This window comes from Gobio gobio, assembly GCF_949357685.1.
Source record: "Gobio gobio genome assembly, chromosome: 22".
In the NCBI taxonomy this organism is placed as follows: Eukaryota; Metazoa; Chordata; class Actinopteri; order Cypriniformes; family Gobionidae; genus Gobio; species Gobio gobio.
Window position 1 is genome coordinate 1,662,318 of NC_137118.1, and position 12,500 is coordinate 1,674,817.

General features: G+C 38.7%; 1 protein-coding gene across 1 annotated transcript in view; it reads right to left on the reverse strand.

The window, feature by feature from the left end:
* Positions 1-12,500, reverse strand: part of rxfp2a (relaxin family peptide receptor 2a) — a gene marked incomplete at its 5' end in the record, with an annotated part of 132,904 nt that overhangs the window by 78,748 nt on the left and 41,656 nt on the right. The window contains one exon of the mRNA XM_079804704.1: positions 11,266-11,337. Coding sequence (XP_079660830.1) covers positions 11,266-11,337 — 72 coding nt within the window. The remainder of the gene's footprint in view (positions 1-11,265; positions 11,338-12,500) is intronic.

The window sequence follows — 12,500 nt, forward strand, 5'->3', positions numbered from 1 at the left end:
CACACACACACACACACACACACACACACACACACACACACACACACCACACTCAATACACACCACACAACACACACACACACACACAACACACACGCAACACACCCACACACACACATCACACTACACACACACAACACACACCACACACCACACACACACACACACACACACACACAACACACAACACACTCACACAACACACAACACACAACACACACACACACACACACATCATAGATCTTCGTTCGGGTTATGGGCGGCGCTGGCGTTGTGTTTTTAGACACGAGATCCACAATGTCACTAAAGAAGTGTGTGTGTGTGTGTGTGTGTGTGTGTGTGTGTGTGTGTGTGTGTGTGTGTGTGTGTGTGTGTGTGTGTGTGAGGGAAAGATCACCTTGTTCAGCTTCACAAATAACCCAGCGTTAAGGGAACAGTGGATGCAGTTTGTGTTTCCGGAGTTTTGCAAGTGTGAGTGTGTGTGTGTGTGTGTGTGTTTGCTCCCGGTCATGAGTGTAAACAGCAGCCGGTGAGTCTGTGTGTGGTGTGTGATGTGTGTGTGTTGTGTGTGTTGGGTGGGTGTGTAATGTGATGTGTGTGTATGTGTTGTGTGTGTGTTGTGTGTTGAGTGTGTGTGTGTGTGTTGTGTGTGTGTTGAGTGTGTTTAGTGTGATGTGTGTGGTTGGTGTGTGTAGTGTGATGTGTGAGTGTGTGTGTGTGTGTGTGTGTGTGTGTGTGTGTGTGTGTGTGTGTGTGTGTGTGTGTGTGTGTGTGTGTGTGTGTGTGTGTGTGTGTGTGTGTGTGTGTGTGTGTGTGTGTGTGTGTGCCCATATAAGGAGTTCCCCCCTTTAGGACATCACACAGGGTCATACTCAAGAAAAACGTTCTGAAACTTGTTTGAGTTTATTTGGTGGATTCAATGACTAAAAGTACACTGAAAAAAAAAAACAAGTAACATTTACTGAATTTCTCTTTTGCAAATTAAGTAAACTCTACTTAACTAAGTGAAGTAAAATCAACAAAGTAAATGAGTATTTTTAAGCCAGTAAAAGGTTGAGTGATTTCTACTTAGTTGAAGTTTCCTTTGAAACACTTTATTCAAATAAAATTAAACCACGCTTTTAAAGTGTATACTTAGAAACATCTCAAATAAATAACTCAAGATATATTGTGTGTATCGAGCGGCTCCTCCCGCAGTTTCTCCTGAAGTGACTTAAACTGCAGTTCATGGACTGAATTGAGTACTAATATAGAATTAACTTTGTTTTTAATTCTTGCCTGATCTAACCTTTTCATGCAAGTTATTCATTTTTTCTGTAGTATTTACTGATCAGTCGCAACAAAGACATTGGCTATCAATAAACGAATGCATAATCTGGACATTAATGCCATTCCAGTTGCCGCCAGATTCACTCATATCATAATTATGTGCTGTAAATGCTCATGGAAGAATTGAGCTGAAGTTATGGAGAGAGCTGAAAATGACTCTCTTTAACACAGAATGTGTAGAACATTCGACGCATATAAATAGGGTTGAATGGGTAGTAAAAGTAGTAGCTGTAAGTAGCCTCTTTTCCAGATCTTATTACTTTCATTTAGAAGAATGATGATAATATCTCATCTGGCACTTTTCGGGGACGCATAAGAGCTTAAAAATGAATGTGCAATTCGAGAGATATGAGATCAAAAGCATGTTCTCATGCATTCAGAGGATTCCTGCGAGCGGTGTGGGACACGCTGACCCGCTGAAGCTCTTAACCTGCGAACATTATCAGCCATCAGCACAAGGGGAGTCAGGGCTGAAGCAGGGAAGATTTCCAGCGCTAGGAAGACCTGTGCACAAAACTGACAGAATGAGCTTTGAGCTCATCATAAAACACAAGTATCCGGACAATTTAGGGTTTTCAAAGGTTAGTGGAACATAATATTATGAGACCCTCCTAATATTGTGCCCGTCGAGGCATGGACTCCACTAGAAGCTGTGCTGTGGTATCTGGCACCAAGATGTTAGCAGCAGATCCTTTAAAGGGTTAGTTCACCCAAAAATGTAAATTCTGTCATTAATAACTGACCCTCATCTTGACCATGATCTTGACCATCATCTTCAGACACAAATGAAGATATTTTAGTGTAAATCTGATGCTCTGAAAGGCCTCCATTGGCTCAACTTTACACTCTCAAGACCCTTAAAAGACACTAAAGACTAAAGTTACAAAGTCCATCTCACTACAGCGGCTCTACAATAACTTTATGAAGACGAGAATAGTTTTTGTGCGCAAAAAAACCCTAAATAACGACTTGTATAGTGATGACGATTTCAAAACAAGGCCTCATGAAGCTTCGGAGCATTATGAATCAGTGAGTCGAATCAGCGGTTCAGAGCGTTATGAATCAGTGAGTCGATTCAGCGGTTCAGAGCGTTATGAATCAGTGAGTCGAATCAGCGGTTCAGAGCGTTATGAATCAGTGAGTCGATTCAGCGGTTCGGAGTGTTATGAATCAGTGAGTCGATTCAGCGGTTTGGAGTGTTATGAATCAGTGAGTCGATTCAGCGGTTCAGAGCGTTATGAATCAGTGAGTCGATTCAGCGGTTCGGAGTGTTATGAATCAGTGAGTCGATTCAGCGGTTTGGAGTGTTATGAATCAGTGAGTCGATTCAGCGGTTCAGAGCGTTATGAATCAGTAGGCGTTTCTCAATGTCAAGGAAGGATCCTCGGAAGCCAGAATCCCGAGGATGCTACGTCATGGACGTCCGTCGAAGGGCTGTTCCAATGTCGAGGATCCTCGGAATTTCAACCAAGGTCTGAGTCCTTCGTTCGAAAAATATGCCATATACAGGAAAGGATGCTTACGAGTAGACTTAGCGCACTTAGCGTTCTCAAATCACCCAAAATCCTATGCGCGCAGCTTTGCTATCTTGTTCAAAAAATACAAATTATCGGACGTTGGCAGAGTCGGAGCGTTAACGGGGCAATATGCTTTCAAGTGTAAGTATTTACGTTACCAAACATTTGTTATAACCGTAATACATATAAGTAAAGTTTAACTTGTAAATGCCAGTACAAATTACAACCGTATACAAATGACGTTATTGATAACGGACGCTAACGGACCTTTTCACTGACGTAATGAGGCTGACGTGCACTTGCTAGCCTGTTCCATTTGCCTGTTCTCCGAATGCTTAAGAGGAGCCTCGCCTCGCCTCTGAAGGAAGTGACTTGGAAGGATCAGTCCTGCAGAGGAAGGATCCTTGACATTGAGAAACACCTATTGAGTCGATTCAGCGGTTCAGAGCGTTATGAATCAGTGAGTCGATTCAGCGGTTCAGAGCGTTATGAATCAGTGAGTCGATTCAGCGGTTTGGAGCGTTATGAATCAGTGAGTCGATTCAGCGATTTGAATCGCCAAATTTCAGCAGTTTGGCGGTTTGACACACGATCCGAATCATGATTCGACTCACTGATTCATAACGCTTCGAAGCTTCATGAGGCCGTGTTTTGATAATCGTCGTCACTATATAAGTTGTTATCTAGGGTTTTTTTGCGAAACAAAAACTATTCTCGTCGCTTCATAAAGTTATTGTAGAGCCGCTGTAGTGAGATGGACTTTGTAACTTTAGTCTTTAGTGTCTTTTAAGGGTCTTGAGAGTGTAAAGTGCATTGAGCCAATGGAGGCCTTTCAGAGCATCAGATTTACACTAAAATATCTTCATTTGTGTCTGAAGATGAACGGAGGTCTGACGGGTGTCCAACCACATGAGGGTCAGTAATTAATGACACAATTTACATTTTTGGGTGAACTAACCCTTTAAGTCCTGTAAGTTGCGAGGTGTGGCCTCCATGGATTGGACTTGTTTGTTCAGCTCATCCCACAGATGCTCGATTGGATTGAGATCTGGGGAATTTGGACTCAAACTCGTTGTTGTGCTCCTCAAAGCATTCCTGAAGCATTTGTGCTTTGTGGCGGCGCATTATCTGCTGAAAGAGCCACAGCCACAGGGAAAACCGTCTCCATGAGAGGCTGGACATGGGCTCAACAATGCTGAGGTAGGTGAGACGGGTCAGAGTCTCATCCACATGATGAAGGTTTCCCAGCAGAACATTGCCCAAAGCATCACTGCCTCAGCCCCAGTCGTCACAATCTGGCCCTTGTCAAACTCGCTCAAATCCTTACGCTTGCCCATTTCTCCTGCTTCTAACACATCAACTCTGAGGACAACATGTTCACTTGCTGCCTAATATATCCCACCCACTAACAGATCATCAGTGTTATTCACTTCACCAATGAAAAGGAATGGACAGTTACATTTGTGGCTGATCTTATTGCATTTGAGTTTCCTTTTCAGATACAAAAAATGTAGATTACGCAACATGATTTATAAAGGTTTGCACGGCCCGATCGGCGTGGGTGTGATAGTTGCGCTGCTCTTGGTAGATTGCATTGGTCATAATGGAAATGATGATCTTTCACTCCCGTCAGAGCTTCTATGGGATTGTAGTCTCATGCTAATTTGTCCTGTTTAGTAAATCTGGAGATTTCTAAAGTCCCTTCAACTTGCGCAGTGAGTGGGGAAACGCTTTTTGACTTTCTCAGTTTGTGTACATCCACTTGGGGTTCAGAGTATTTATTTTTCTTACATTAATTGCACATATGTCTAGTACAATTATGTAATTTTGTTTCATTAATACAGTGTTTCGTTTTTTCTTAATTTACCCCGAAAGAATGGAAGTGAAATGTGACAACATGCCCCATAGGTGGAGTACATTATAACATGACCAAATAACAGCTTAAAATGTAACGTGGTATAATCAAAAAAATATCTAAAATATTTTGTCAACAAAATACAATTTTTAACTTTTTAAAATAAAATAATGGCATTTTTTAATCATTAAAAATATCCTCATTTTTGAGTTTGACTACAAACACATCACTAAATGCAGTTAAACAGCATAGCTAAAAACATAATAACAATTAATAATATCTGAACATTAACTCTCAGTCATTATTCACCCTTTTCTCATGGTTTCTCAAAAGAATTCATAAAAGTATAGAATATAATGGCATATTTCTAATAGGGGCTCATTGTAACACAGTGTGCAACTGGGATGTAAACCCGGCTCGAGTTAGATCAGCATTAAAGAACATCTCAACTGATACATAACAGATAGAAGATTACAATAATATCAGATTTGTCTTATTTTAAATAAGCACAAAAAACAGAGATGAAAACTAAACTAATGTAAGAAATTAAATTTTGCTATGGTTAAATAAATGTTCAGTAATATCTTCCAGAGATTTTTTTGTTTTGGCGCTATTTTTTCTCTAAACCCTCTGGGGTTCTTCATTATTGGGTCACACTCAGGACCCTACATTTTTGTTCAATAATATTTTTTCTTTTCTTTTTTGGTGTTTTGAGATAATTGTATGATTTATAATTAATATTTATTCAATAATTATGACCCATTTTTTCCCATTGAATATAATAAAAAATGTGTGAATATATATATATATATATATTTATTTATTTATTTATTTTATTTAAATTTTTTTTAAAGCTGTATTTCATTTTAGAGTCAAGCCTAGGCCTCATGAAAGCAATTTTTTAAATGAGATCGGTGTCATCCGGTGGACACATTGAGCATTTTTATCACACAATAGCACATTTTTACCACTATAGTGGATCTTGCATTTTACACAATTTAAAAAAAAATCGTAGCTTCATCGGAATGGTCCAAAACTTGGTGACTTTATTGGTAATTGGTATATGAACAACCAAAAGAATTGGGGACAGGATTTGAAAAGTCTAAGTTATCGTAAAAAAAAAGTGTCACACTCAGGACCGTCGGGTCAAAAATGACCCCCATAAGAAATGAATGGGAAATTTGTTTTTTTGTGCATACAATCTACAAATCAGCCAGGATGCAGAAAAAAGGACTCAACAGTGAAGATCTCTAAAACATCAAGAGTGCAAAACAGACAGAAAAACTCACACACACACACACACTTATACACACAAAAACACACGCACACACAAATTAACTAATTAATTAATTAATTTCTTATGGGGGTCATTTTTGACCTGAAGGTCCTGAGTGTGACTATTTTTTGTTCGACCACTTAGACTTTTCAAATCTTGTCCCCAATTATTTTGGGTGTTCATATCCCAATAAAGTCACCAAAATCAGAAATGACCAAAGAGCCCCAGAGGGTTAATAATGCTGATATGGCAACTATTAAATACTCTAAGTTTCGTCATTCTGGCATGTGTGGAAAGGGTTAAAACATGCGTGTTACACCGAACCCTGCGTTAGGTTGCTCCCCTAATACTGATTGGATCACAAAATCCTAAAAGATAGTTATCCAGTACATGTATCTCAGATATGAAGACCGATAGCCCTGAACTGCTGTAAAACGCTGATCACAGAAGACATCTGTCATTTATAGTGCTTAACATTCCACAGACGGTCTCGACAGTCCCTTTTATGGCCTTCTATTGGATCAGTCCGAGGCTTTAGGAGTGTTTTGTCCTCATCCCCACATGTGAACGCAAGTTTCTCATCATCACTCAAAAATATGATGTGCAAGTTAAGCTGTGCTTTGTGACAAGTGTTCAAGTGTTCAAGTGTTGAGCCGCTGCTAAATAGTTTAAATACATAAACATACAAAGCATACAAAGCCCTATATTCTGCAGATGCCATTGGATATAAAGACTGTTCTCAGTTCAGTCTATCGCCAGCGGTGTCCTTTAATTAATCAGAACAATTACTGCACACACAAACATCTCGCCATCAACTGATGAAATGAAAACAACCACATTGATGGGTGCATATCTATCTCACACAGAACAACAAATGCATCATTCTCATGGTGTACTATAAGACAAGTTCAATCCTAAACATCTCAAAAACGAGACGGAATTGAATCATCTTGACACACCTTTGACATTCAAGTGAAAAGTAAGTATGCAAGGAAAACAATTATGCAAACTTGTAAGTGACTTTCCAGTCGAGATGTAGCATCCCATTAAACCAATTACATTTAAACTGAAACTATAATGAAGGCGTCTCTGACTGGAATTTAAAATGTTCAAAGTTTCTCATTATGGAGAACTACAAAAGTTTTTTTTAGTCAAGCATTATAATAAAGTAACACTGATTTAAAGGTGCAATATGTAAGATTTTTGCAGTAAAATATCCAAACACCACTAGGCCAGTGTTATATATTTTGTTGAGTACTCGATATCCCAAACGTTTCCGACTATTTGTAAATGGTGAGATGCTCTTTTACCAGAGGAACTGGGACGTGTGAGGGCGTGGCCTGTCGATGACATCATATCCGCGTTAGTTTGCGGTTTTATTCTGCAGAAACGCTTTACTCTCACTGCAGTGTGAAGACGTGTGTTGCGTTCATCTTATTAACCCTTAATCGTCCCTCAATAGGGTTTACGTTTGAGTCCCCTGGGCTCAGATAGATCCCAAACTTTTACAGAGCGATTGCATAAGGAAATATAATTTTTTTACATGGAAAACCATATATAATTTTTTTTATTTACTTCTCAACTATACATTTATGCTGTGTTTTTGTGGGTATTTGGCAGTTTTTTACCTATTTACTGCACAAATACTTAACTATGTCATAACTTGGCTCATTAAAAATGATTTTTTTATGAAAAAAATCACTTGAATGATGATCTTAAATAAATATAAATAGTTTTTGGACATTGCTCTATGTGTTAGGGATAGAATACCGCCATCTGTAGGTTTGTGGAAAAACTTTAGGAATTATAGTTAAAGAGAAAGAGAGAGTGCAATGACCACATTATCCACTAGAGGTCCAGAGGGAATTATGCAGAAGTTAAGCTGCCGTTCATCTTTCTTTTATTTGCCCTTTTCCTTCTCTTTCTCATGATTGTTCCATGTTGCATTTGTGCTCTAGTATTTGTCCTTCATTTATGTATGGATTTTTTTTCAGATTTATGCCAGTTTTGTTGATTTTATTTGCCAGTTTCTATAAAAATGCTCTCTGTTGCAGTCACACACATGTGTGTGTGTGTGTGTGTGTGTGTATGAGACAGAAAGTTCGTTCCACTTTGTGTTTATGCTCTAGGACCAGATCTTGATATAAATGTAGACATTTTCAGATTTATACTGGATTTAGTTGATTTTTTTTACAAACAAAGTGAAAAAAAGCATTTTTTACATTTTCCCATTCATTGCCAAAATCCAAAAAAATCCTCCAGACACCTGTGTGTGTGTGTTTGTGTGTGTGTGTGTGTGTGTGTGTGTGTGTGTGTGTGTGTGTGTGTGTGTGTGTGTGTGTGTGTGTGTGTGTGTGTGTGTGTGTGTGTGTGTGTGTGTGTGTGTGTGTGTGTGTGTGTGAGTGAGTGAGTGAACATGCTTGTTCCATATTGCATTTGTGCTCTAGTATTAGTCCTTCATTTATGTATGAAAATCTTTCAGATTTATGCCAGTTTTGTTGATTTTATTTGCCAATTTCAATAAAAATACTCTCTGTTGCAGTCACACACATGTGTGTGTGTGTGTGTGTGTGTGTGTGTGTGTGTGTGTGTGTGTGTGTGTGTGTGTGTGTGTGTGTGTGTGTGTGTGTGTGTGTGAGATAGAAAGTTCGTTCTACTTTGTGTTTATGCTCTAGGACCAGACCTTGATATAAATGTGGAAATTTTCAGATTTATACTGGATTTAGTTTTTTTTTTTGGACAAAAAAAGTGATTTATTTTTTATTTTTTACACTTTCCCATTCATTTTCAATGTGGGGTCAATCTGACCCTGAGGGACTTAAACGGTAATTTTTTTTTTACACACCTTTAGAACAACCAAATCAAGCCCAGATTTTTTGTGCATGTTTAGATTATTTAGGAAAAGTCACAGAGTCTCATGGCCCTGAGATGAAGGGAACACTTTTTAAAAATGGAGGAAAAGTCCAGTGGGGTCAGCTGGAGCCCGAGGGACGATTAAGGGTTAACAATGGCTCCAGCGGTTCCTCAGCTCCACAACACTCGTCCTGCTCTGCTTCAGACTACAGGAACGTTAATAATCACATCATCAACATGATTTCTGCCCGAATCCTATTCCGATTCTTTCCCACCGGCTGTGAGCTGAAGACCACATGACCGCTCAAACGTGACATCATCAAACTACAGACGGAAAACTTACATTGTGCAGCTTTAAACTTTCACTCTCAGGGAAAAAAGGTACAGTGGAGGTACAATTTTGTTCTGTGGGGAACAAAATGTATAACTGTACCACCACAATTGGTCCTTAGGGTACAATTATACTATTGTTTTCCTCACTTAGAGCAGGGCAAGTTCGGTCCTCGAGAGCCGCTGTCCTGCAGAGTTCGGCTCTGACCCTGAAAGACGTCTATAGAAGCTGTTATTGAGAATTAACAGAGGTTTAGATGTTGATGATGAATATATTTGGTCGCCATTATGGAGATCAGTTTTTCCTTTAGTTGGGCAGTTTGACTCTTGGCTTTTTAATGTGAGTTTGTGGTTTTTGTTACAGTGTTAACAAAACACATAATCTGTTCAAATCAAAAGAAGCCATAAATTAAATTTATCATGAAGAAAAATGTTTGACTAAACTCATAACTGACTGAAAAAATATTAATAAACCAACAAACTTTCTTGCCACAGATCAGACATTCTGAATTCTGATTTTTAACTATATTCCAGGGGAAAAAAAGCTTAGACGCACACAGATATCAAGAATCAGCATCTCAACAATGGTGACACTTAAAGGGATAGTTCAACCAAAAATTTCAATTAGCCCATGATTTACTCTCCCTCAAGTCATCCGAGGTGTGTGTGACATTCTTCATTCAGACGAATAAAATCTGAGTCATATTAAAAATGTTCAGGCTAATCCAAGCATTATAATAGCAGTAATAGTTGCTTTGTTTTTGAAGTCCATAAAAAATGCATCTGTCCATCATATAACTGCTCCACGCGGCTCTGGGGTGTTAATAAAGGCCTTCTGAAGCGAATCGATGCGTTTGTGTAAGAAAAATATCCATATTTAAAACGTTATCAAGTAAACTTTCGGCCTCCGCCTTCCGTGTTCAATTTATGGAGAAAGTGTTGAAAGTTCCTCTGCGGATGGAAAGACTAACGCCACCAGGTCATGACGTCACGAACACATCTTGAGTTTCACTTTCAACATTCAACACTTTTCCACAGAAGGCGATCGGCCAAAAGTTTACTTGATAAAGTTTTAAATATGGATATTTTTCTTACACAAACGTGTCGATTCGCTTCAGAAGGCCTTTATTAACACCCCAGAGCCGCGTGGAGCAGTTATATGACGGACAGATGCACTTTTTATGGACTTCAAAAACAGAGCAACTATTACTGCTATTATAAAGCTTGGATTAGCCAGAACATTTTTTATATAACTCTGATTTTATTAGTCTGAAAGAAGTATGTCACACACACCTCGGATCACTTGAAGGTGAGTAAATGATGGGCTAATTTTCATTTTTGGGTGAACTATCCCTTTAATGCTGCAATGCATGCTGGGAGCGGTGAGTTTTATACTCTGGTGGTTTAGTGGGGTTGGAGCTAAACTCTGCAGGACATCAGCCCTCTAGGACCGAACTTGCCGGGACAAAAATATTCCCTTAAGGGAACGTCCACTTGTACCTTAAAAGGTACAATTTTGTACCACACAATAAAAAAAATGGTCTTGCTTTCCAGTAAAATACCCAAGATAAATAAATCCAATAAATCACATAAGCAGCAAACCAGCAAGAGAATAAATCCAGAAAACAAAATAAATGTATTGCCCATCAGCTCAGAACAAAATGAATTATGAATGAAGATTTAGGCCTGAGCGGTGGATTATGCAGATAGGAGGAAGGCTTCTGGCCACTGGCCTAAAATACAGTATAAAGTGTTTTCTGGACGGCCAGCAGATGGGCCAGAAACTGCACTCATCTCCCTCAGAGAACCAGGGTTTGAGGCGTGACCTAAAGTTCTCAGGGCTGAGCTATTTTGGTTAGATATTCCATAAATGTAGGCGTCAGCAGGAACTGGCGACACAGCGAGTGCAAAACTGACATTGGCTGAAGACTTTAAGCAAATATCTCTTCAAAAATGGCCCAACATCTCTTCATTTATAGTATACGTGATGTTAATTCAATAGGAATGCCTGTGTTTCTGTCCTTCTTACTGCAGAAACCACTTCTATCTGATTTGATTTTCTGACTCATGATTATCAATAGTGCACTTTCACACGTGATACTCACAGTCTCTGGAGTTGTGTATATTTGGAGAAGATGTGACCATCCAAATTCCTGATCCTATTGTTCTTCAGAGACCTGTACAATCACAAAGCACTGAATTACAACAGCATTACTATCAGGACATTCACAGGGAAAAGTAATTAAATGCAATTAAATGCCATTTCCTAAAGTCATGTGATGTATGTGTGTGGATCAATATGCAAATCATTAGTTATTCAGGGCTCTTTCGGACCTTCTGTCATTCACTTGTCTGAGTAAAAAAGTTGCTTATCAGGAAAAAAAATAGGTTTTTTTTGTTGTAAAGATATATTCTCAGTGTTCTATTAGCTTTGACATTTAAATCTGTATATTTGTGATACCTTTATAAAGGGCTTATTAAATATATGCTTACATTTGATCACTGAATTCAATTAGAATAATAAGACACTACAGGGCCGTTACCATTCACATTAAATCATTTACACTGAAAAATGACAATTGCATTAATTAATGTTATGAGATTGATACAAATATTTTTTGAATATACAAATAAGAGATGTTGGAAAGTCATGAGTGCGTCATTGGGCTCGATCACACACACCAGGTCTGAACACCAGCTGTGATCAGGAGCATTGCTGGAGCTGCTATTGGAGGAACTGAACACCACTGACCAACACACACACACACACACACACACACTCTGATTATTACACACACAGGGACGCGCAGCCGCACACACACACACACACACACACACACACACACACACACACACACACACACACACACACACACACACACACACACACACACACACACACACACACACACACACACACACACACACAGACAGAGGTGGGTAGAGTAGCCAAAATCTGTACTCAAGTAAAAGTACAAGTACTTACTGAAATATTTACTCAAGTAAAAGTAAAAGTAACAATCGTAATATTTACTTGAGTAAGAGTAAAAAAGTATTCGATGAGAAAACTACTCAAGTAGTTAGTTACTAGTTACTTTCGATCTGATTGATAAGAAGCGAAAACCCTGAATTTCAGGCTACTTGGAGAGCTTTCACACACCTCTCTGTAACACTTTACAATAAGGTTGTATTAGTTAACATGAACTAACCATGAACAACACCTCTGTTCAAAATTAGTTAATCTTTGTCAACGTTAGTTCATAAAAATCCAGCTGTTCATGGTTTATTCATGTTAGTTCACAGTGCATTGACTAATGTTAACAATATTTTAATAAATGCA